At 41.8% G+C, this 26,606-nt stretch overlaps 1 protein-coding gene across 7 annotated transcripts in view; it reads right to left on the bottom strand.

Moving 5' to 3' along the window:
• PAK1 (p21 (RAC1) activated kinase 1) overlaps positions 1 to 26,606 on the bottom strand; it is a 75,418-nt gene that overhangs the window by 18,078 nt on the left and 30,734 nt on the right. For all 7 annotated transcript variants that reach the window (XM_083884850.1, XM_083884846.1, XM_083884845.1 and 4 more), the window contains 8 exons: positions 15,432 to 15,642; positions 10,554 to 10,654; positions 8,897 to 9,044; positions 7,726 to 7,763; positions 5,697 to 5,813; positions 5,213 to 5,387; positions 2,029 to 2,092; positions 1,107 to 1,155 (listed from right to left, as the gene is read on the bottom strand). In XM_083884850.1, coding sequence (XP_083740976.1) covers positions 1,107 to 1,155; positions 2,029 to 2,092; positions 5,213 to 5,387; positions 5,697 to 5,813; positions 7,726 to 7,763; positions 8,897 to 9,044; positions 10,554 to 10,654; positions 15,432 to 15,621 — 882 coding nt within the window. In that variant the 5' untranslated portion in view covers positions 15,622 to 15,642. The remainder of the gene's footprint in view (positions 1 to 1,106; positions 1,156 to 2,028; positions 2,093 to 5,212; positions 5,388 to 5,696; positions 5,814 to 7,725; positions 7,764 to 8,896; positions 9,045 to 10,553; positions 10,655 to 15,431; positions 15,643 to 26,606) is intronic.

The following is a 26,606-nucleotide window of genomic DNA, read 5'->3' as shown; positions in this document are numbered from 1 at the left end:
GCTCTTTGTATAAGACCAGAGAGAAGAATGAAAGATGAAGAACAGAGAGAAGGCATTTTGTGCAGATAAAGAAATTACCAGTGTTTCCCTGCACTGAGCTCCTGAGTTCAGTGCACTTCATAGAAAGGAACAAGCAACAGCATGACAAAGTTACAGCAATCCCAAATGCAGATTTAAAAATTCAGGGCCTGATCACACTAGTGTAATAGGAACGATTTAAAAGTCTGTTGTAATACAAGAGTTCAAATTTTCACATGGGAGTCACCCCAAGGGGTCCAGAAAGAAAGCAGCAAATCATCAAAGGACTTCCCCTCCTATAAAATCTCTCATTGTTTCAAAATAAATATGAGAACCTCTCCTTAAAAGCTGCAATTTAACTGCATTAATTCTTTGGGAACTGAAAAAGGAGGTGAAGGCATTTCAACAAAAAGGACAATTATGAAATTTACTGGTGAATAACTCTTACATTGTACAAATACAAAGTAGACACACATTGTTGCAGACTTCAATAAATATATCTGGAATAACAAGAACTTTCATCTTTTAAAAAATCCTCCATAAAATAAAGGTTTCAAAAGATGCTGCATATCCATCACTTCTAGTTTATTAAGCAGGCAATAAGCATGGCACTTTTTAATATTTGTGAGAGGAAAAAAGACAAGGCAGGCATTCCTTGTCTCACAATTCCAGAAAGTAAGTGGGCAAAGGGTGGGACAGGAACTATTTCTATGCAAGTCAAGTAGTATAAGTGAAGGAAGCAAAGGAGAAGAGGGCAAATAAAGGAGTTTGCATGGAGACAGACAGCAATCTTGGGGAAGAGAGAAACTTTTACTGTGGAACTGCCCAGTCCAAACATTTGCTTTTAACCTTCGCAATCACAGAATCTTTATAAATATGAAATGATTCAGGGATCAAAACTTGGGAAGTCATTTTTTCCAGTTCTCTGCTCAGACCACTCAACCATGTCTCATTAGTAAGTAAACAAAGACCTCATTAAAAATAAGATGCCATGAATCCCTGAAAGACAGTCTTTATTTTGTAGCATCAACTTGAACTTTTGGGACACAATCCAAAATCCACTGCTGTGGTACTCTGGCAGCACTTACCTCCTGTCCTGTAGCTACATCTATTGCTGTGTAAACTGTACCTGAGGCTCTAAACAAAACAGAGAAAAGAAAAAAAAAATCACTTATTAGTGTCTCAAAGTGAGAGTTTAACACATACCCCTTCCCACTTGAGTCTCTGAAGTGCTCTCAATCCCATTCCTTTACATGCAATAATTCTAGTGGTAAACATCATCTGAAATATTTCTGAGACAAGGCTGTTTGTTGAGGCAGAAGCCAGAGGATTTACAGGGAGAAAAGCTCCTAATAAGGAACACTATGGTCATCCGAACCCTTGCTGCTAAACCAGCAAACTGTAGGACAGTGAGTTTATTCCATTTCAAGTGGCATGACCACATTACCCTGGCTTAGAGCATGCCCAACATGACAGAGCAACAGGATCAGCCGAAGTAAACAAATGGGGCATTTGTAGTGAGGCAAACAGGAGTTTGAGCCTCAGCACGTGGACCTGAGTGCAGATCTGTGTTTTGCCTCAGTACAGTCTCTCCTACAACCTCTACTTTCCCCCTACCTTGCTTAGAGAGGCCCAGCACATGCCTTGAGGAGAGCTGATTCAGAAGCAAATCTGTAAACTGAAGATGGTCTTGTAGTTCTTTCCCTGCTTGTAGCTGTACTTATCAACCTGATCATCTAGTGGCATAATTTCTTATATTACAACACGATTGCACAAAAATCCAGTCCCTGTGACTTTGCCAGGAACAGGAGAAGATTTGGGGGGCATGTGGAACCCAGCAAAATAACCAAAAACAAAAGAAGAAAACAAATAAACAACCAACCAAGCAAAATAAATTTTCCAAAGTATCCCCAACAACATTTCCAGCAAGCTAACTTAGCGTGGTTTCAGTGAATTCTTCTTAGCATAAGGAAATGAAAGGTTTAGGACAGAGAAGAAGCACATACTAACCCCTGTCCAATCTTCTCAAAATTCGTGTACTTCTTTTTTGGATCGCCCACACTCACAATACTTCCTAGAAAAAACAAAAACCAAGAGGATTTTCTTCAAGTCCTTTTTTCATACAGATACAAGAACTAGCTGGAAGAACAGCTCCATTGACCACAGCAGGCTCTGTCTCATGAACCACTTATCAGAAATCCAGAGGCACACAGACACCAAGGAAGTGCTCAGTTATTTATGCACATACAGCAGCAGCAGCATTCCCCTGTATCAGGAACTTCCCTTCAGAAATGATGGGACACAGATATTAAGAACATTTAACCTTCACTGGCAGTCACTACTAGGTGCAGGATGGAGATACACAGGCCTAACACATGGAAAAACAATTATTTCTTGGAAATCTGCTATTTAAAGTCACTCCCAGCTTCAACACCCTGGCTGATCCAAGATGCCCCTGCATTGCAATGTCTCAGAATTTGGAGGCTGGGGTCTCAACCACCTTGGAGGCAACAGTCTGTTATAAAACCAGTCAAAGATTTCCTTACACCATGACAATTTGTAGCAGAAAAAAAAAAAAGTATTTATGATGTTTTCATACCAGCACAACTACAACCATTTACTGACCCAGTGCCTGGGCTGTAAGATTCAGGAGAGAGGGTAGAGAAACCCTTCAGAGTCAAACCTCCCCTGGCCCGTCCTGGGCAATGGAACCTGACAGTCATCACAGGTTTTAGCAGCAGTTACCAGCATCCCTCCAGTTTTGGAGAGCGACCTGAGATGATCTCAGCTCATTCTCCCAAAAGCAAAAAAATCTATCACTGCCTTCTCCAAAAGGAAAAGCACTTTGCCTGGTGTTCCACAGCACAGGGCTGCAAGTGGCTGCAAACTTTAACTGATATTGATAACTCCCTGATGGCAGGCAAGAATTACACCCTTTCTAGGGTGAAGGAACCAGAGCCAGCAATTTCTAGAGCTCAGCTGGGAGCCAGTCTTCTCTCTAACAGCACCAGGGTGGCTAACAGGATCAAGGGATGCAGAGCTGCATCCAAATTGGTGTTTGCAAGTCATCGAAGCTGCCAACATATGGTGCTGCTCTCACAGGGTCTGGGGCTGAGCCTTAACAGATGTATATTGGCAAAGAAACTGCCCATGGTCATTAAGCCAAGAAATCCAGTAGCAAGCAGAGCAAGAGCAGGCTATTTTCAGACATCACTGGAGAGCAGCCAAACCCAGAGGGTTTAGGACAGACAGAGGTAGAAGTAGGGAATATCACCCATGTTTGGAGAGGGGGGCAGGAAGAGAAATCCAGCTTTTCAAAACCCACTCTACAATTACAGAAGCAATGCTGTCTGCCCTGAGGACTGGTATTTCTGGACAAGTATTCAGAAAATTTCCCTCAAAGCCTAACACAGGCTACAAACTCAGACTGCAAATGTTTCCCCAAGGCAAGGACTGGACAGAATGCTGTGGGGACAAGTGGCAGTTGCCAGTTTTGCCCTGTTTAATGCTGCTAACTCTCAAACAGCAGGGTGCTTCCTACCTTCCAAAAAGTCAGATGAAGATTCATTAATGTTTGCACCAATGCTGTGTTTCTGCGGAGAGGCAGAGATTGAGCAGCCTCCTTTTAACCTTTGCATGCATTTAGCACATCTGTAGTATATGTTAATATATTTTTGCTTTACAGTTTTAATCATTTTAGCTCTATGTCAAACTAAAATGTCAAAAGGCTGCTTTGTCTGCACAAGTACAGCTCCATTGCCCTCAGTGGAAAGACATTTTTACTTAGATTAAGACTAAAGATTAGAACTTCATAACATTTTTCTGACTAGCCCACATATAAAAGCTGACACCTGGAGCGAGCAAGGTGTCAGAAGGTACATCTGCTTCCCAACACTCCCAAAAGTAGCACTTGCACTTCTCTGCATGACTGAAGTGGGTGTATTTTTATTAGAATAGAACTTTTTTTTCCTGCCAGAGTTGCTGCTCACCCTACCCGCTCACAAAAGTGTCTTGAATCCTTAATGATAAAAGGATCCTACTAACTGAGTGAGTGAAGTTGGTGTTTTCAAACAATGGGTGTGAGTTTTCCAATAGCAAGCAGTCCCAGTTAATAACCCATCAAGTCAATTTAGGCTTTATTTAGAAAAATTAGTTACTAATTTAATATTTTAAATAAATATTTAATTAAAATAATTAAATATATATTTACTTATTTCAATAATTGATTAATTATTAAATTGATTAAGATAATTTAATATCTTCATATTAAATATTGAGTTGATCTTTAAAAATATTAATAATATTTAATTATTGATAAATAATAATATACTAATTTAATGGTTTTTTAAAAATTAAATTTATATCTTCAGATTAAGTCTTCATCTAACTACTAGACTCTTCCTCCTAAAATACAGACAAATATACCCTCAAACCAAAGAGGCCAGCCCTATCATAGAGGTGCTAACAGAATTCAAGCCAACTGACAAGCAAGGCATGGATGTAACTAATACAGGATTAGTAGTTCAAAGAATTAGAAATGTTCTACTCTAATAACACCTGGCCCAGGGTGAGGATAGCAATCAATTCCATGAAAGAGCTGGTTCAGCTGTTGGATATACCACAGGATAACCCAAAACCACCAGGCAGCAGAGGAGCACTTGCACTGAAGGTAGGAACTGTTAAAGACACGAGGACACAAGTGAGAGACTTGATGAATTTTTCTCAGAAAAAAACCACCAATTTGGCTACCCACAAAATGTTAAAGCACTTAAAAATAACCAAGTCACTTTACAGCATGAGGCTGTGGAAGGCAAACTTGGGGATGCATTAATTTTCTCTCCATCTTTTAGACACCCTATGTCTAACATGGCAATATAATCATTCATGCTTCAGAGCTACAGGATAAGATGTGGAACGATCTCAGACTTCATAGTTAAATCGTTGTTATTTGCTCAGGGCCTGTTTTGCAGAGCCTGAGGATCTGTAACTCCCTGAGGACTTCGGCCAGTATCGCAGGTGCTCAGCTTGAATTCAAGCTCACCCCTCACATCTGCCCCCAGTTTTGTGTCATGACTGTGTGACCATGTCTTCGGTAAGGGATCGCAAAATGGGGAAACATTTCAGCTTATTGACATTCTGAGAAACCAACACAGCAGGTCCTGGAATTTAACTTTTTTAAAGAACAAGGACATACTTAATTTTTCCAGTATCTCTTCATCTGACATTTTTGGCTTTTTCTTTTGCTTCTCCGTGTTCCTGACCAGCATGTCGGGTGCTGTTGTGCTGTTTTCCGAGGGAGAAGAAATAGGAGAGGTGGCCACATCTCTGGTAGGCGGAGGAAGAGGGTCTATCACCGAGCGGGTGTATATCTAATTTTGTTGAGAAAAACACACAAGTCAGGTGAAGATTTAAACACTTCTATTCATCTTGTTATTGTTGTTGCCAGGGATGCATTTCTATAGCTGCTTTGTCAGCAACTAGCATCACTAATCAAGGACTCGTGCCCCCCACAACTTGGCAGGTGACAACACTAAGGTACTCTGCCAGAAGGGATGGCTGCCACTGCCTCCCTCCTGCTCCCAAGAAGGGCTCAGCATCAAGCCATGCAGAGGGACAAAGTCAGTCAAGGCTTGACTGTGATTGCAGTAGTGCAGGCTGAAGAAAGAATTTCTGCTCACAGATTTGGTGTGTTCAGGTCGCGGAGCTATCACAGGGGGTGGAGCTGCATCATCTTCATCATCCTCATCTTCAGACACTGAGGGCACTGCAGGGGTCTCAGAGACAGCCTTCACATTCTGCATGGAGTTGCACAAATAGCAAAAATCAAAACCCAATCACATGCTAGAAACAAAATCACAAACACTGGATTAAGCTCCTAACAGAGACTGCACTGAAGCGAGGGCAGAAAAACAATAATCAGAACAGGCTGGTGAGTTACAATGCCTGAAAAATTCAAAATCCAAAGTTCCTGGGTCTTCATGGGAAATGGATGTGAAGTCCAGCACTGCCTGAGAGAACCATTCAGACAGAGCTCCTCATCTGCCTGAGTGACAGCAATATTCTTCCCAAGGACCTAAGCAGACCTGGGCTCTCTCACTGCTTTCCCAACACCCACCCAGCTGACCAGCAAGTTCTGGGACACCCAAGTTTAGAAATATCTGTCCCTGTTTATACTGTCTCTTAAGGTTTTTTGCTTGCTTCAAACCCTGACCATTCAGTAGAAAGATTTCAGACTTTAAATGCTACAATTTGCATCAAACTCTTAATGTTTTCTCCAAAAGTCAGGAGGTCAAGTTAACATTGCCTCTGGTATTGTGATTGAAAACTAATTAATTAATGTGAGATTTTGGAAGAAGAATCTGGCAAAATCTTTTCAAATATCTTTTAAAATTACTTCCTCACATTAAAAATTATGGAAAAATAGGAACAATTATTTTGTTTAAAAACAGTTTTATAAGTGGTTGAAAAGTTATCTGGAATTTTCTGCAGTACCCTGATTAGGAATGAAAGTAACTTTTAAACTTATACATTTGAAACTGGATTTGAAGTTCATTATATTCTTTACATTATAAGCATTTCAGAATAAACTTGGTGAGGTCCTCAACCCACTAGACCACTTCTGTTTGCAGATCATCACTTCCCTAAGAGTGGCTGGGGAAAAGTAATAAAGTCCTCAGAAAGAGGGGGGCGGGGAAAGCAACACAGTATTTCACTGAGCCTAAAATATTTGATGTCAACATCATCCTGACAAATAATTGTCAAAATGCACTTGACATAACACAAAAGCCTAGCTTGTTAGAAGCAACAAGGAAAACCTGTGTACTGGAAATATCCACAAAATTAAAGGTTACCCAATGTCCTCCCTCAGGCTCTCTCAGCAGACTGGTAACTACTGCTTTTATCAGGATTTACTTAAAATTTCAACCTCAGATACTGAAACTGAGGACTGACATACAATGACATGTAATAATGAACACTGGCAGAAACATTTTCCTTTTCTTTTTACAGAGAGTCCTAAACAATCAGATCTGAGTAAGCTGCCTTTGGAAAGGAGCATAATAAGCCAATTCTAGGTAATGACATGGCCACGAGAAAACAAGAAATGAGGGAACTGTAGGGTTTTACAAACCGTCTTAAATTGAAAGTTTTTTCTTCCATCTCACAGGCACACACAGAAATGTATCATGTCTCCTAACAAAGCAAATAGGAGTGGTGCCTGCCCTGGCAAGGGCTGAGTAAAGGTCAAGCAGAGAGGAGGAGAACCTTTTATTTCCCGTTCTGCTAGAGATTAGTCTGGTTAATCAACATTAGCTTTGGTAAATCAAACCGTGCAGATTAGTAAATAAACTTTTTTATGTCACAGATGTTTAGAGAGACATAAAACCTGATAGCAGCATGGTTATTAAATTAGGTATAGGTAGGTATAGGAAAAGACCAACTTCTATGAAAACAGAACTATTTCTACTAATTAATTCACTAATTTCCATTCACTAATGCACTCTTTGCTGAAAATCCTACTTACATCTGCTTTATTCTCCACCAGTTGAAAAAAAAAAAAAGTGAAAGGAGTATGCCTGTTTTATAAACATGTACTCACTATAGAAATAGATACAGTTCAGATTTTAAAACACTAAGAGAACTACAAGTTTACATGTAATTAACTAGTTTTTGCAAGTTTTTTAATCCCCAAACTTGAGACAGGCTTACCAAAGTATTGGATGAATTGTAATCCTCTGCTGATTTATCTGAAAGACAGATAAAAATGCCATTATAAATGAGTTACAAATGCAGCTGCAGTGGAGAGAGGAGTAAGGGACAAGCTCTCTTTAGAAAAGGCAGTAAAAAAAGGCTGCTCCCAAAATTAGCACCCTAACTCCAGCTTCCCAGAACCAGCTGAGCCCTGGAAGATAAAGGACTAGAGGATAAATAAATGCAGACAAATGCAAGGGTTACAAATCCCTGCAGCAGGAGGGTGGAATTGTCCAGAGCAAAACCTGAATGAATATTGTCCTCCATCCATGTACACAAAATATTATCAATGGACTAAGTCCCCAGCAGAGGCACTGCAGCTGACTCCCGACTGCAAAATGTTCACTCTCAGCCACCTAAACTTCCTGGTATAGCACAGAGGACCCCACAAGTCAACTGATAGGCTTCTCATTTGACTATCCAGGCACATATGGGGAATATTTGTGCTTTTATCCCTGCTTGGAGCCTTCCTAATTAGTACCAGACCTGGTGACATGGTTCTATCCCCCTAAAAGAATCAAAGCAGGGGTTAATACTTAGAAAGGGAAGGAGTTGCAGTTGAAAGGAAAAGGAGTGGTGGTTACAGATGTCCTTCAGAGGGCAGATAACCCATAGAAAGAGGCACAAAATCTTGGCAGTTTTGCCTTTTAGAGGAATCCAGCCAGCAATTTTCAAGCACTCAGGCAGCTGAGGTATATTCCTCAACCATGGCACACGGGAGCAGAGAGACTCTCACCCCAAGTATACAAAAAGCAACATCCACACCCACCCTGCAAACACAAACTGGTGCAAAATTTAGCTGCCTGTTTTCTCCAGGGAGACTTTCATCAGGGAGAAGCCAGCCCCAGCAGTCTAGGATCTGCCTTCCAGATGCTGGCCATGAGCATCAGAAAAAGTATGTGTTTGGGAGGCTCAGCCAGTTGACTGACCTCCTCTTTTGCAGCTATGCTGGGCATCCAGATTAACAGAGCAGCATTTTAAAGGAAGAAGGGTGCTTGAACAGCCAGAGAATCTCATTCACATTTTCCTTGAAAAGAGAGACCTACTTGTTGATTAAACAAATGAAACCTCACATGCCCTGACCATGGAGAGCTGAACAAAACAGATGCATGAGACCATCACCATGTACCTGTGAAACTCATGTACTTCTGGCTGTTGGAGATCTTCTTGGAGTTGTAAAACTCCAACACATCCAGCACTGCCTGGGGGTTCTTCTTCTGCTCTGACTTGGTGATGTTGGAAGTCTGCAGCAGACGTGCCCATTGCTCTGGCATTCCCTGTGGGAAGAGACACCTTGTTAACACACAGCCGGCCTGATGTGCACAAAACATAAGCCCACTGCAACAGTTCCACCCTGGCTTTTGGAGTTACACAGTATTATGAGGGAAATAGGGAGAAAAGAGGACAGAAGAAGAGAGGAAAAAAAAAAAAAAAAAGGAGGTGATGAGCGTGTGCCTCCCTAGCCACTGCCTGTGTTACAAATCACGCTTGGGCATGCAAATGTCACTCTGCTCTTGGGTCTCTGGGTGACTCCCAGGTCCTTTGCAGAGCAAAATTCAAAAACCAGAAAAGAGAATACGCAATCACTGCTGTTAGGGAAAAGCCTCAAAAAAAAAAAAAAAAAAAAAAAAAAAAAAGGCAAAACACAAAATCCTTTATGCACAGGTATTCACATACTTTATATATACTGAAAAAAGACTATAGAGGTAACATCTGCTGCATGGCCTCTAGCACAATGGACATGGAACACTCATTTGGGTCTTCTGGTAGCACAAGACCTCTTTGGTAACAGCAATGTGGTGCCCTTTGTAACCAGAGCTGAGAAAGTAGAGGTTTTAATTTCACATCTGAAGGTCAGAATTTCATTACAGGGACATTATTTCAGCCAGAAAATAAACACACCTGGAGAGCAGCCAGACTTGTGCCTTTCCTCACCAGCAGGGATAACACTTTTTATGGACAAAGTGGCAGAGACTGGGATCCATGAGCAATGAAATTATCCTCCCTGTTCAAAAGGATGGCTGGATACATCCCTCAGGTAATGCCCCACTACTACATGTGGGGTAAGCTGGGCAAGTCTAGAGGCTGCCATGCAAAACACACACGTACACATGATTCAGGGTAGGGGAATATGCTACCAGATGCTGGACTTAGTCCCTGAAAAGCCAGCATATTACAGACAGACAGAAACACCTTGTTCACAATCAACTTCTGCTGCCAGAGAATACTAACTCAAAACCAAAATAAGAATGAAAAGATGATGATGATGATGATGATGAAATACAACCTTGTCTTTACAGTATTTTGTATGTCAATAAATGAAAAAAACCCCACCACACATAAAAGCATCTGACATTTAGCCTTAGGGCAGCACATACACGTTCTGTCCTAAGTAGTTGTACACAGCTGTGTGCCTCCCAAAGGAAAACTCTCAAAGCCCCACTTGAGGGACACAGACTATGCTGTAGACCTCTTTCAGCTCTAGAGGAAGAAGGGAGGGGAAGAGATGGAAAGGGAGGAGAGATATACCACGTTTAGCTGACCACAACAGCCAAAAAAACAGGAAAGCAAAAGTTTTCTGGCAATCTGAGATCCTGGGATGTGCCAAGTTTGACAGTCTCTCAGCATGAATTAGTGGGTAACCTCTGCAGATGTGTTTCAAATGAGATCAAACTAGATGATGGTAATAGCCCTTCCAGCATTAAAATATAAAAGATTAATGGGCCCTGGTTCCTCCTAGCAATAAGCTAAACCACACAATTCTCCTTCCCTCCAGATTCACTTACTGTGAACTCTCCTGTGACTGCATCAAACCCCACATGAATCGTGTGCTCAAAGTCTGAAGGGAGGGAGATCTCTGGCCTCTCTTTCTCTTTCTTCTTATTGGCTGTAAAAAAAAAAAAAATAATAAATAAAATCCATACATGCATCAAGAATTAAAATCTCCCCAATAGCTTCTAATTCACCTACACAATCACACCCCAGCTTTTGCCAGTCATAGGATTTCAATCTGAAGCAGACAAACAGCAAAACTCTTTCCACACTAAAGAGCAGCCACCATGAGTGGCAACAGAAATGAAAGCATAAAAGCAGAAAACTGATATTTTCAGTATGTAGAGTATCAACTAATATATCTAGATTCAACAGCATCGGAGCTATTTACCTAAAATAGCCACTCAAACTTACACAGGTCAGAGTCAAAAGTTCTATAGGGGCAGTAAGTGGAAGCCAATCAGTTTTGAACACACTTTTTCATTTGTTGTTTTAAGCAACTTTTTAAAAAACCCAATATTATGTGCTTTTAAACATACACTTGCCTCTCATACAAAGCCAGGGACAAAATTAACTACAAATACTGCTTAGAAATTGCTTCCTTTATCCTATTTCCTTAAAAGTTAATGAAGAAACCTAAATATAATGTGGAATTCTGCAATAAAAATTTATGAGCAAAAGCACTTTTTTTTTTTCCCCTCATAAAATGAACTAAAGATGGTTTTAATAACCAGCTTTGAAGACAGGAACAAGATGGCAGAATCTGGCAGGTGAGAAGTCATAAAGAAACAGGGAAGGAAATATATCAAAGCAGATGAACCCTGCAAATTTTAAACTGAGGTCTTCAAACAAGATTATCATTATGCATTGGATTAAGTTCATCCATATTCATTATGTATTAAGGACTCCACCTTCCTTTTAGTATTTATTGTATTCAAGAAACTGAGATTAGTTTAAAGAAGAACCACATTCTAGTTGGCTTTGCTGCTGCTTGCAGTTATTAAATCAGTGGATCCAGGAGAAGGTGAGCAAACCACTTACATTTCCCAGCTGCTCCCCTTTTTTATCCAAAGACAAACAGAATTTGTTTTGTGGCTGACATTCTCCAGTGCACTTTTGGTAACATGAATGCCAAACCCCAGGTATTTGAGAAGCCTGCAAGGCTAACGCTCAGTGTAGCAATTATTTAAGACACTGCTGTGGTTGGTTGTAGAGAGAGGCTCAGGGCTGGCCCCAAAGGACTGAATCCCATTTCCTTCAGTGCCACCAGCTCTGGCACTCTTCTCTGTATGATTACAGTTGTACAGAGCAATTTTGGAGAAAGAAAAGGATCAGATGCTCCATTTGGGACACAAAGACGGAACAGATTGGTTTTGATCTCCCTTTCAAACAAAGGGAACAGGGGAAGTTGAGTTGCAGAGGAGTGACAGAGTTGCCAAGGGGAAGAGAGCCATGGCTGGAGGAGCCATCCCTGAGAAGGGAGCGAGGAGGAGACAGGAGCAGCTGCTGGTTAGCAGATGGTGAGCATCTGCAGCACACAGGCTGCTGCACACACTAGCACTGGATGGAAAGCGAGAGGCAAAGAGGTGCAGGGAGTGCCATCAGAGCCACCATATTCCACAGGTCTGCCTACAGATCAAGGCCACCCCTCCAAACCAAAGCTGCCATCTCTAGCCTAGAAGCTCACTGCTCAGGCAAGGAAGAAGAGGACACCTCTACCAGCACCACTGTGCAAGAGTTCCACATGGACAATGAACACCTAAACACAATCCAGGATGGCTGCCACAGAAGAGTTGAACATACTCCTAAAAAAGCTTAAGGGCATTAAGTTGTTATCCAGAAATCTTAGGTGTTCTTTTATTCCTACATTCAGGGAGATCTGACAGATCTAGAAGCCTAAACATTATTAAACCATTAATAATACAACTGTCTTTGTAAGAAGATATTTATGTCATAGCAGGTGGTATAAGGGAAAAAGAACTAAAGAGGAAGGCACTCCCAATCTTGCTGAACACTTAATGTCCCTTCAAAGTGATTGCGTTAGCCTTGCAATGAGCTAAAAAAGACTTGAAGAACCTTAATTTAAAAAAAAATACAAAAGAGAAATAATATATTTAAGATGACCTATCTATCACCACCAAAGGCTTTATTCCCACAAACACCTCATCATCTTCTCATTCACAACCTTCCATGTTCAAGGCTGTTACAAGAGCCTCCCATAAATTTTCCTTACAATGTTGTGGCAACTTGAGCTGCAACTGTGAAGCACGATGTCTGACCATGCAGTGAGGCCATCCTGAAGCCCATTGAGATGAGAAAGGTCTTCACCACTGCTAACATGGAGTAAAGTGCTCCTAGTCACCATGGAAAGGACTCCTGGTTGCTGCACACTGTCACCTTGTGGGTAAAACCTTGCCTCTGAAACTGCAGCTGAGCACTGCAAAGTTCAAAGGAGATAAATGTGCTCCATTCAAGCCAGACTGATACCCTCAGTTAGGCACTGATGAGTCCCCTGAGTCCAGGAAAATTCAAAATATTCACAAGTCCTGCTGAGAGCAACAAGCTCTGCATCCCATTGGGCAGCACCCACCCAGTACTAAGCCAACAGGTTTTTTAAATACCAGGTTTGTGGTTTAGGCTTGGACAGAGGAAATCAGGACTACAAATCACATCCTAAATTTTGCAGAGCATGACACCTGCCAGAGCTGCCTGTCAAGGGGTATAGCTCAATGCAAGTGTGCAAATATGCATGAGGCCCTATATTTATGCCCCATGTGTCCTTTACACAACACTTCTGCTCATGTCCAGGGGTAGCACAGATTCAATTAAAATTACTTTCCTCTAACTGAATGGAAACCAACTTCCCTTTTAGTTCAGCCAAACTAGAAAATAACACCCAAATTATTTCATGCACAAACCAAAGAGAAGTGTCTGAACACTGAAGAATTCCCCTACATTTAAGCAGCATGACACACTAGGAATTTAGCTGTCATCATGAGACTAGAAGAAGTTTTCATAAGATAGAAATCAACCAATTTGAAGTGAAGGTGACAATGTTAAAGGAATTTTTTTGCTCAACAGGAATCAGAGGACAGAAGCAACCATTCTCATTTGGGCAGGTGTATTGCAACAGAAGGCTCTGCTGGGCTTGGCTAAACAAAAATCTCTCATGTCTTGAAGCATCTGCCATGTTGGCCAATCTTCAGTAAACATAGGCAGCTTCAGATCAGTCGCAGTCTGTCTGCTAAATTTCCCCAAACCTTCATTTTTCTCCTCATTCGTAGTTCTCCTTCATAATAAAGTCCAAACTAGCATTTCAGGTTCTACTATTTTCACTCTTTTACAAGTTTCAGGTGATTTCTTCGATCTCTGAAACAGCTGATCCTAGAGATTTAAAAGCTCCCCTCCCTTAAGTAAGTCAACACAAAAATCCTGCAGCTTTTTTAGGATTCATACTGATAATGGAAAGTTCTAACCCAGACCTGGCAGACTTTTAACATTGAGTTCACAGGTTTCTGGATTGCAGGTTCAAAACCCCACATTTATAAAACAATCCAAAGTTGCCAAAAGTATCAGACAAGAATACTAAAAATGAATGAATGAATATCATGCATTTTGTTGAAAATGATCCACCATCTTGCTTATTTACATTAGTGAAGCTATCATTTCAATTAGTCTTTTCACTAATAAAAATTAGGAGGCAGCCTCGCTTCTGAAGCCCAGGGAGTTGAAGATATTTAGTCTTGACTTTAGTTACCCAGTGCTTAGAAACCATTGCAATACAGAAAAAGCTGATATATTACAAAGAGGAACTCCAAAAAAATAGGTCAGATATAAAAAGAAACCAGCACATATTGGGGGATGGAGATTTTTTTTTTCTTTTTTTCTTTTTTTTTTTTTTTGCATCACTTCAAAAGATTCATAAGAGACAGGGTTTTTTTTTTAAATATCCCCATCCTAAAAACTAGAATTTCATGTACAGTTCACAGTTCCTATCTCTTTTTCCATCTGTTACAGTCCCTTGAACATGAAAACCTCCTTCAATTCACAAGAAATATGCAAGAATTTTCAGTGACAGATTGTTCTTAAAGGAAGTAGCCAATGCCTGACCCAGACATTAGAACACAGAAAATGGCCATGAGGCAAAATATGAGAGGTCTAGTAGGATATTGCATGTTAGTCTTGCATAACTCAAATAATTTGCTGTTTTAAACAACAAAATAAGCAAAAGACCTCCCTCTGCTCTTCACCAATTGCCAATGCCAGCTTGTAATTGGCACAAAAACTTATGATTTTCAAGACCATTATGGACAAGTCAGGCTGGGAAGTAACAGAGCTAGTCCCAGTTTTCCGGGACACTGTTGTCATGATTTATCAGAAAGGTAAAATAAATTTTTTAAAAAATTACAAGAAAGGGGGCCTAAAAGAGACCTGCAGAGGGATTTTGATAACGGCATGGAGTGATAAGACAAGAGTGACTGGATTAAAAACTGACAGGGAGCAGGTTTTGATTAGATACTAGGAAGAAATTCCTCATTATGAGAGTGGTGAGCCACGGGCACAGGCTGCCCAGGGAAGCTGTGAGTGCCCCATCCTTGGAAGTGTTCAAGGCCAACCTGAATGGGACTCTGAGGAACCAGGTCTAGAGAAAGATATCCCTGCCTATGTCACCAGAGTTGGAACAAGATGATCCTTAAGGTTCTTTCCAACCCAAATAATTCTAGCACATATCTACAGACAGTACCTTAGGTGCCCTGAAATGATCAAGACAGGTGTACAGGAAACAAATGTTTTCTAAAACTTCAACCATCACTAAGCATCAAGTGCTTGACTATGTTCAAGCAGAGCAACGTTCAGACAGAAGGTTTATTAGAAGAGATAAAATACTGTACTTTTATCTCCTGGCAAAATAGATCGGTAAAATCGATCCTTCCTCTTCTTTTCTTCTGGATTGGGAGGCAGAGGTTTTGAGCCATGGTTCAAAGTCCCAGGATCTTTGCTTCCTGATCCAATCATAGTGCTGGTATTTCTCATTGGAGGAGCAGGTGGTTTGTCTTCTGTTTCAACTCCATTGTTAGACATCTTCAACTGGGGAAGCCGTTACTGGGAATTGGAAAAGAAAACAAGTTAGAAGCCATAATTATTGATTTATTGTAGACTAGAACCCCAAACTATTAAGTAAATCACAAGCAGGTATTTGCAGATGGACCTGCAACCTCAGTCCAATCATTAACCCAGCACCGTTGCGTTCACCATTAACCATATGCCCAAGTGCCACATCCACAGGGTTTTTGAACACTTCCAGGGATAACGATAGCAACACAAACTCAGCATAAAAATTTGTGTCAGCACAACAAATTCTATTCAAGATCAAATTTTTTTTGAGCATTTGAGCTATTGATCACTGAGAAAAGCCTGGTTCAGGATACAACCAATTCTCAAGGAAACCATGGAGCAGTAGTGCAGGGTGGGAAGGTATATGTGAGGTAGCAAAGAGTAAGGATATCTGAGAAGAGTCAACAGGTTGCTGAGTTCATAATACCTCTCAGATGCATGCTAGATCTCCTAAAAACTATGTCAAAAGGTTTGCATCAGTCTCCAGCATAGCATGATAGAGAGACTGAAGTTTGTACTCATTTTTGATGCAGCTGCTCAGGCTCCTTTGCTAAAAAGCTGCTGAGTGGGTTCAGAAGCAGAGGTGGCCAGGAAGCCCTGAGCTGCACCCACATCACCTCAGATGTAGTACCATAGCCCTTGATTGTGCCGAGCCAGCCCCGGCCTCTCTGCAGTAAGAGCACACTTCAGGAGCAACTCCAACTGACAGGAAGTTGATTGCATTTTGTTCTGTTGGGAAGGTCAAACAAAACTAGATCCCCAACACACACTTAAATCCATAAGTAAATAATCCCTGCTGTGCAGATTTAAAGACGGAAGCTTGGGAACAGGGTAATAGATTATTCGGCAGCAGCTAACTTGTTCCACCCAAATGAGATCAGCATTACTCTGGGCACAGCCCGGCTGCAGCAAGATCCTTCTGGGAACTGGAATTCATCTGCACTATGTTTTCTTTCAAAAGTGAGTTGGGAGTTAACTGCTGAATAAAGACCAAAGTGGGAACAGTTTCTGTTTGGGTGGAAAAAGCAATTCAACAGCTTTACCAATTTCACAAGCAGTAAGGGAAGATATTTCACTCAGGGAGAATTACAGGGTGGCAGAATATCAGAAGCTCTTTGCTCTCTGCAAGTAGAAGTCCAGTCACAAAGCTGAGATCACTGCTGACTGCCAGGGAGGCGCTTTCCATAGGCTGGACTCAGTGTGGCACTGAGTCACACCAAGCAGATCCCACAGTCCTATGGCCACACCAGCACTCAGCCAGCCTTCAAAGTCTTCTTTAGCCAAGCTACTGATCCTCAGCATAACTGGCAAGATTTGGACCCAGAGCACACTGCTCTCACTGCTGTGGGGAACTGAGGCAGGGAAACACTGCCCACAGAAGTCACTCAGCAGCAATGTGCCAGATTTTGCCAAGAGCAGAGTTTCCCTGTTGCCTGCCAAGCCATGGCCGGCCTGCAGCTCCACCTTCGTTTCCACTTGATTGATTCCCAGTTTCTTCACAGTTGCTCTTAAACGGGAGGGTTGGCAGTGTTGTACAGCCTGTAAGGCTTTGGGCAAGTCTTCACACACTGGGAATTTTGTAAAAGGTCTGACCCCAGCCCCATTTTCCTTCCAATACAGCTGTGCAATGGAATATTAAGTGACAGACTAGCATCTGGGGATTGATTTCAACGGTGGGACAGCTTTGGCATTTGGGAGTGGTGGGGGAAAATTATCTGTGCACTTGTCTGGGCGTGTCCTCACACGTGCCCTGTGCATGTCCCACCACTCATGCTTCAGCCTCATGCCATTCCTGGGTATAGAACAGAACTAAGTGACAGCTGGAGTGCCAGCCATGAAGTGGTTGGTGCGAATGAATACTCTCCCTGCCTAAGCAGTGGAAAAAAGTCTAAGCTAAAACCCAACTGATAATTTTGGCAGCCACTGCTGCACGTGTATCTTGTGAAACATGAAGATACTGAGGCCTTCCCGATGGGCCTTGCACAACACAGTGTCAGTGGCTGAAACTGACCTGGCACAACTAAACCACTTGAAACAACATAGGCAGCAGTGTCCCACAAGAGATGCATTCCCTGCTTTGATCTTATTTAACTACAAGAAAGTAAACTGCCAGGAAGCTGCTAGGAATATACTGCAAACAGGGAAGCAGAAGGAAAAAGGATTGTTAGCAGCTCCATGCCTGCCAAACAGACCTCCCCAGGAGTGGCACCACATTTGCTGCTCTAACATCCTGGTTTAACCTCATAGGGGTTTGAATAAAGGTGCATCCAAAGATTCCCCCATCAGCCAGACTTCCTGGAGCTGCAGGCATGGGTGGGATAGAGATTGACTCACTTCTGAGTCCCTCTCCCACTCAGCAGAGAGGTCAGTATAGCTGCTGTCACAGCACAAAACTGAGCAGGGGACAGTGTAAAGTTTACAAAGTTGGGGAATGGATGCAACATCAGACCAAAAGAGTATGTGGCTCCAGGCTGGAGAAAAAGAAGTGAGAAAAAGAATTTAAAAACCCAACCCAGATTACAGGTAGAAGCTGGCCTAGTGTTGGAGGAAAGAAAAAGAACATAAGGAAAAACCTCAAAAAAAAGAGTAAGAAAAATCCCTGGATGTTAAGCATCCTCCCTCTCAGTTCCACCAGTGGAAAACTCCAGGGATGTCTGCTCTCAGTTTCCTCAAAATAAGAAAGAATTTCAAAATCCCTCAGTCAGAAAGGATAGTGCACAAGTGAATTACTGTTTTACCGCAGGGATAGAAACTGGCATTTCAAGCTCTTGTTTATCTTACATGATTCCCTGAAAGAGCAAGTAACTGCTGAGAAGTTACATAGTTTTACAAACAATATTGTTTCACACCTATTTGATAACTGCACCTTTGCTGTAGGCAAACCTATAACGCACCTTCTCATTTTCCCTCCATCACTCAAGCTCACAGTCTTTTCTCTTCATCCAAGTCTTATATTTGGAGTTACATGAGCTGTTTGGAGATGGAAGGCTGAGGGAAATCCCTTGATCCTCAAAAATAAGAGACTGATTCCAAAGAAGTTATCCCTGTAATTGCAGCACTAGAGGGTTCCCAAAAGCCTTGTGCCACTATATATTTAAAGGGAAAACCAAAAACCTTAAGCGAATCCTGCCACTGCAATACAGAGGTCAAATGCAGCATCATTATACTTTCAACTTCTATTGGCTGCAAAGCAGGCAGATGAACCTCTGTCCTGACAGAATTATACCCCCAAATCAGAGCTGAGAGCCCAGAGCCCTGCCAAGTGGTTACAGAGGTAGCCATCTCCCTCACTGCAGCCCAGCTGGCTGTGCAAATTCTGTTCTTTCTAAAATAACCTCCTGGCAATTCACATGCCAGCAAGCTTTAAACAAACCCCCTCGTGTAGGCGCTGCTCAAATTCAGAGCACCCGGCAATCGCTTCCCCAGCCGGCAGAACATCAGTGCCAGGCCACTGAAATGAGTCACTCTGCTCGGCACAATCCATTCCAACAGGAATGCAAAGCATCACTGCACTGAGTTATTTCCTTCTTCACACCAGCACGACTCTGCCTTGAGAAATCCATCTTAGGTTTCCACAGCGTGATGAAGTGAACAGTGGAAGCAATGAAACAGCACATGAACTTTTCAACCAGAGTCAGAGGAGGGAATACATTCTAGCTGCAGACACAATTATTCTCAACTATTATATATATATTTAAATACCAGCACTCAAATCAAACTCCATAGATACCACTAGGAAGGCATAGCTGTAATGCAGAACTATTGTTCCTGCAGACATTTGGGACTACTGAAAGTTTGAGTTGTTTCAACACACAGTAATCATGAAAAGTTTTATTACACACTGCAATCTGTGAATGCTGTAGTCAAGTTATGGTTGCCTTCAATGCACCCCTGTCCCTCTCCATCAACTTTTGCAGCCCATTAGCTACATATCATTGCACCAGACTCAACAGTAAACCTGACAAATTCTCCTTTTACACCTACAAAACACTTCTGCAGACACGAAAGAGACAGACAGAAGGCAGAACAAGTAGTACTGAACATAAAACAGCACCCACAGGTGCCAAGGGCAGTATCCAAGAGCTCAGAGTACATTCACACATGGAAAGATCCATGCAGGTCTGCTGATCTTTGTTAAGAAGATATAACATAAAAGACAATCACAGAATCAAAAAGGTTTGAAAAGCCATCTAAGATCATAAAGTCCAAGCATTAATTCAGCACCTTTGTGTTAATCACTAAATCACACTCAAGTGCCACATCTACATGCCTTGGAAATCATGAAGTTTATGCCTAAACTACAGGCATAAACTGTAGTACAGGCACAGCCTCCTGAGACATTCACCTCACAGAGTGGGACCAGACGAAGGTGGGACATTCTGACCCTACTGTGGCACACACACAGTAAAAAAAAAAAAAAAAAAAAAAAAAAAAAAAAAAAAAAAAGAGAGAGAATAAAGTCCCTCAATCTATGTCATTTTTCCTTCCACTTAAGCACATAATTTCAAACCTGGTGCTCCACGCTGAACTCTTAAGTTTCTATCAAGCTGCTTGTGCTCTCTTTGCATTCCTTAGCAAGACAGACAAATGACTGATTGCTAAAACAGAAAGCAATTAAAAAGTCAGAAAGGCTGAAACCTACGCTACAGTAGATGCCATAGAGATAACTACGTCCAATGCATACTAATTGCAGGAGTCAACATGAAAACTCATAAAAGAGCCATCTATAATTCATGCAGTCTGGCAAGAGAGTAGCTGTAAGTTACTCACTACAACTTACAGATGAATAAACTATATTAAACAAGACGGGGAGGAGGAAGATGCTCAGCAACTGCTCTTTCCTCTCTGCCTACTAGAAGAAGGAAATCTCACATTTTTCTGAGACACTAGTATTCTGTTGTTTGCAGGGTGAGGAAAGGGTGTCTTGCTCACAAAAAAGAAGAGAGAGGGAATCCTAACCTTTAATTGAGTTGATCCTGATCAGAACAAGTGTTTCACCTCTGCACCAGTATCCCTGCATCCTTTCACCCCATGGCTAGAAATTGCTTGTGCACACACACAGTTAAAATCTCTTCCATCCCTCTCACACTGCCCTGGTGAGAAAGAGCACAGGCTGTGCCCTGCTCTGTTCAAACACATTGCAAGCAGCAGATTCCCTCACCGTGTGTCACGCTTCCATGCAAATCCCAGCAGAAAAAGTAACATCAGAGTTTACCAGCTAGGTTTCCACACAGGATGAAAAGACAGTGATTGGTTTTTTATTACTTTACGTGGGATTAAGTCTCAAACACCAGTCTCACACTGAAGGAAAGGCACACCCCACGCATTCCACCTGAAAAAGAGGCAAGAGATGTCCTCTTCCTCCACTCAACAGCAGATGGGACCTGGAACACATGCTGTCACAAAAAAGGCAGCTGCAACACACATACCCCGAGGGAGGACAGACAGATCGCCGCTTTTAGAGGTGATTAAAAAAACCCTCAGAAACTGTAGCATGGAGCTGTCTCCCCAGCCAGTTACTGCACATCTGAGCTCTGTGTAAGTGTGCCAATTAAACCAAAAGAGCCAAGGACCAGCAAAGCACCAGCCCAGACCCAGCATTTACATGTAAATTACAATAAAAACAAAACAAAAACAAACAAACAACAAAACCCTCCAACAAACTAAACATGTTTGCATAACGTTCATATAAATAATTCCAAAACAGCAGTGTTTGCTGACGTCTTTTTAGAACTTACCTGTTAGACCCCTACAGGTGCTGCCAACACCTCAAGATGCAGATGAAATCACTCAATTAAGTGAAAGAATAGTTACTCATCATCAGTATACACGTAGAAGAGAATGCATCCACTGCTACAGCACGGGTGGGTGGGTGGATGTGATAAGGGGGGAGGGAGACACTCTCATGGCAGATGGCCAACTACCAGTTGCAGTCTTGCTCCACTGCCAGCATTATTTCCATAGTGCCAGGTATAAAGAATGACTGACCACTTAAAACTCAACAGGAAAAGCTGGACAACTCCATGGCTTGGAATTTTAAAAGCCAAAAGTCTGGACGGTCCTTTTAAAAAAAAGCCTTTAGTTCAACCCCAACAGTTTGGGCTAAATGCAAGAACTGCCAGGTGGGATTCCCTGGCCCAGATTTTGCAGGAGGACGTGGACATCACTGCAGTGGGTAGGAGAGCTGCAAAATCTCTGCCTGGGCAGATATCCATGCTAACCCATCCTACCGCGCAGATACGCTTCTAAAGAAGAACAGACTAATTATAACCACTCGATTCCTAGCAACAGAGCTCTCCTTTCATTCAAGTTAAAGAAGCTTCTTTTCTGTTTTGCTTGAAAGAATCAAGGCCCAACGCTCACCAGCTTCCACAGTGTGGGCCCATGCATGACCACTGTGACAGTAACCCTGGCACACTGATGGTTTCAGAAGCGCTGAGGCAGGTCAAGCCCTTTTCACCACATTAGGCTTGAATCCAAAACCACAGAGAGGCAATGCCAGCTTAAATTGCCGTGTTTAGACTTGGCTTCAGCTGTTGCACAAATAAATGGCCGTGTCAAACAATAACCATTTCACAATCAATGCCAGCTATGCCCAAGTACCTGAAACACATCATGAATTGCCCTTACTTGTGCTCCAGTACTCAAACTTGGAGAACTGCAGAGATCAGCTCTGGCTGACCCCATCCCTGGGCATTTTGACCAAGCATTTCCCCGCTTCTAGCAGTGTTTTTAAACAGTCCGAGAGAAATAAATTGCATCCGTATTCAAGGAGGGGAAAAAAAAAATAATCCAAGCTGCGACAGAAAGAACCAAGAGTGTCATTTTTAAAAGCTCTCAGCCCACAAATCATCCTCCTTGTTTCCTCATCTCCAGAAGTGCTGCCTCCCCTCCCCCAGCTACATGCCTGAACAAGCAAGTTCTCCGTTGCAGATGTCAGGACAGGCTCCCTTTTCCAGCACAGCACAGCACAGCACAGAGCAGCCTTGGCTCCGGTTCCGCTTTAGCTCACAGGAGGGCAGGGCTTCAACCACACAACTCAAAGTAGTCGCTGGAGTTGGAGCTTGCTAAGCAGGGTGGGAAAAATAAAGGCCTCTTATGTTAAAGCATATCCAAAGCCCATATAAGCAGGCTTCCTGGAGGAAATCTGTTCTCCAGAGGAAATGACTAGACGCAGCATAAAGAGAATATATTAATGCACACAGTTAAACCCACCCCCACTACTCTTGCCTAAGTTACTTGGCTCAGAGTCCTGACTACACATTAGCAGCAACAGCAACTGAGAGCAGTCGAGTCATTAATCATCCTTCCATTCAAAAGTTTCCAATGCAGAAGACGGACATAGAGCACAGGGCTCAGAATTAAGCCCTGCTATTTCCTAATGTGGAATAATCCCCAGTACAATGTATTCACACGTTAAATAACGTGAAAGCATTTGCAAAAACTGCACCTTTTAAAATGCAGAGATCTGTCATTTAGCAATAGGGGTGGGAGTAAGAAATATATAAGAAAATGAGAACACTGTCAGATCAAGTCAACAACATCCCATATCCACAGAGGATGCAATGCAGTGGTTAGCAAAAAGCCATAGTACATAAATAGATGAAACCTGTGAAAGCTGAGTTTTTTTCTGAGGTGAAGAAACACCAAGACACAGAGACCTGCAAGGAGGAAACCAATGTCCTTATGAGCAAAACTCATTCAACTCCTTTGCTGCTGGGAAAGTAAAGAGCAAGAAGACAACCCAATTATAGTTAGTGAATGGAATCATCCAAGACCCTCAATTAGACTGAGGGGAAAATGCCACAACAGTTCAGTGCTAATTGGAAATGCAAACATTTATCATCAGAGTAGTGCTTGCTCCTGTGTATAGCTCCATTGTGTTCATTGCAGCTAATGACAGTAGGAAGCCCAGTGCACCATAGTATTTATGTAATGACTGGCAAAGCTGTCACATTCCCTTAATTGCTAGCCAGGATTTCATACTGGCAGTAGTTTTCGATTAAATGAAATCACAAAGATTGGTTCGGTTTCATGTTGCTTTGTCGAAAGTTTTGTTTCTTCAAAGCTGGGCAAAGAGGGAGAATGAATAGTTCTCCAAAGACAGGATAAGTTCTGCATCAAATGTGAGGTTTTTTGCAGACAAACTAAATTTAAAGACAAGCACCATCAAATATCCAGCGCTGCAAGAGCTAATTTAATATCAATAAAGACAAGCAATTTGAGAACTGCACAATAAATCTGCTTCAGGTTTGCAATGATTACTCCTTCAAGTGCAATACATGAAATGCTCTATAAGCAGTTCACTTTCAAGGCAAAATGAAAGAGCCTAAGGTGGCTTATGGTTTCTTCCCTAATTAAACTGTCACAGTAGTCTTCTTTGCTGCAAGAACATCACCTCTGTGTTTATAATTATATGCTATCTAGCAAAACTCCCTATTCTACCTGCTTTATGATTCCAGAACATACAGGAGGAGCCATAGTGGCAAGGTCTCACATCCCTAGACTTCCCTCTTGTACCAAATGCACTGCAGAGCACTAACTAGTCCATTAAGAATCATCATCGTTTAATTTAATGAGCAGCAGTTTGTTTTTAGGAAGCACCATCAAGCCTTTTATCACATCATTTACTCGGATTCCAATCATATTTACTGTATGTCAGTAGAGAAAAGAAAGCTCTATAGGACTGGCACAAAGGAACTGCTGTTTCTGCAATATATTACAACCAAGTCTGCATTAGCGCTCAGTTAAATAAAGCCCATGAGCCAAGTGAACTATTTTTACTCCACTGAACAAAAGGAAATATAGCAACATCATTTATTACAGTGGCAGGCCCATTTTAAGGCACTGTGTAATTAGGAGCAGGAGTTAATTGCAAGGCTAGAGATAGCAAGCAAGGTTTTCCTCAACATCTTTGAGCAAAGTTTTTCTGGGGCACAGATCTTCCTACCCTCTGTTCCTGCTACAGTGACCTAGGCAGCTTTCAGTAGGATGCATGGATCTTCACTGCTACCTATTTAAAATTCATTCTTTCTCAAGAAGCAGCAACATTGCAGCCATAAAACCCAAAGCAGACTGACTGAGTTCCCATTCACAGCCCTGTCAGCATCTGAAGCAAGTGACTTGCCTATTTCCATCCAATTCCCAGTGGACAAGCATCTACATCGTACAATTAGCGACAATATGAACTGCGAATTCAGCAGAATTGGGATTTCACTGATGGATGGATTGCCAGTATGCATGTTTTATTCATCTCAAGACTGCTTTGTCAGGTTGTTGTTTGTCCTCTGTGTACTTAAAATGCTAAAAATCTTTTTATGGTCACTACTGGGCAGACAAGAAGCTCTATAGACAATGTTGTACCTTTGCTAAGTGGTAGCTAAACCTTAACAGATTTCCAAAACGAAGACAACAATCACAGACAGATGCTCTAGGAAGGTGTATGAGTTAAGGCATTTTGTTCAGTACAGTATGCCCTCCCATTGCTTTATGTCACCTTGCTCAAGTCCTACAGCTACTACCTCCTAAGGCCATCAGCTCTAGAATTAGGAGAGCACAGCATGCAGTGAGTCCAGGTGCAGTTTTCTCATCACTCTCCCCTAATTTCAGCAATTAAGAGTCAAGAATGTTCACAGCAGCCTGTCATAGAGATACGGGACCTACCCACAACCCAAAGCTTTCTCAGTGTTTTGGCCACACAAACCCATCATCCACCTCAGTGGGTGTGGTTACCTGACCACACTCCCTCTCTCCTATCCAAGGCAAAAATAGTACTTTAAATACTGTAACTAGCACACCATAACCTCTCACCCTTACAGCAATAGCTTGGTTTGCTAAAATAACAAGATACGAACAGGGCAGTCAGTTTTGGAAACAGCTATTGCACAGCTCTCAAAAAAATCCCAGGTTTGGTCCCTGAACACACCTAGGAGCAATGGATGGGAATGCACTTCCCAAACCAATTTTTCCCTCTTCACTTTATGCCATTTACACTTGCCTCAGGTAAGTGCTGCCTTCCTCTTTACTAACAATTCATACTCATTTTGTGGCACAACCTGCACTTAACTCCATCTTTCCTGTTCTTACACTCATTGCAGTGGGATTCAGTGAACTAAAATACACTTGCTGTGGGAAAGGAGATCCTTCAGATCAATTCACAAAAGAGCGTGCCCACAACATGCTTAAGTGAATTGTCCCCTTTACAACTACGAGGTTGCTTCTTTCACTCTTTTCAGCTGTTTCTTTTGGCCCAAGTTTTCACAGAGTCACAGAAAAGGCTTGGGTTGGAAGGGACCTTAAAAATCAACAAGTCCAGCCCCTCTGCCATGTGCAGCAATTCCTCCCAGCAGATCAGGCTGCTCAGGGCCCCATACAACTTTTTGTTCCATTCCTGGTTATTCTTGTACTGCTGGTATTTGCAGGTGCTGATTCACAGCCTCCCAACATATGCACGTTTGGCTGCTTTAATTTTAAGAAAAGTATCTTCAGGCTGGAAATAACTCCTGTTTTCCTGTGAACACTCTTCAATGAGCATCTAGTTCTATCTGAGGAGCTTAAATATTCTACATTGACAAAAGTTTTGTCACTCTCTGCTATTCTATTAAAATGTTATAAAACAGATATCTAAACTTGAGGCCTGCTACTTTGTAAGGTTCCTTTTAGCTTTAAAAGTATTAGTTGGATTAGAACCTTATATACATTCTTTAAACTTACAGCATGGTTTGAATTTAATCTCCCCAGGTGAAACATCCGCAGAGGGTTTCAACAAATAAAGATAATTATAATCTGCAAAAAGATAATGCTTTATTTCTGACAATTTTTAACCAACATATCTTAAATAGAAGTAGTCAAATCCTAAACCATGAGTTATTTAAAATGGTTTTCTCTCAAAAATAGTCCTAAGCAAATAAGCCCATAATTCTGTCATTTTAGTGTCTTGTGTTGCCAGCAGA

This window comes from Zosterops lateralis, assembly GCF_965231275.1.
Source record: "Zosterops lateralis genome assembly, chromosome: 2".
NCBI classification, from domain to species: domain Eukaryota; kingdom Metazoa; phylum Chordata; class Aves; order Passeriformes; family Zosteropidae; genus Zosterops; species Zosterops lateralis.
The sequence above is the reverse complement of the archived record's forward strand: the minus strand, read 5'-3'. Positions and strand labels throughout refer to the sequence as shown.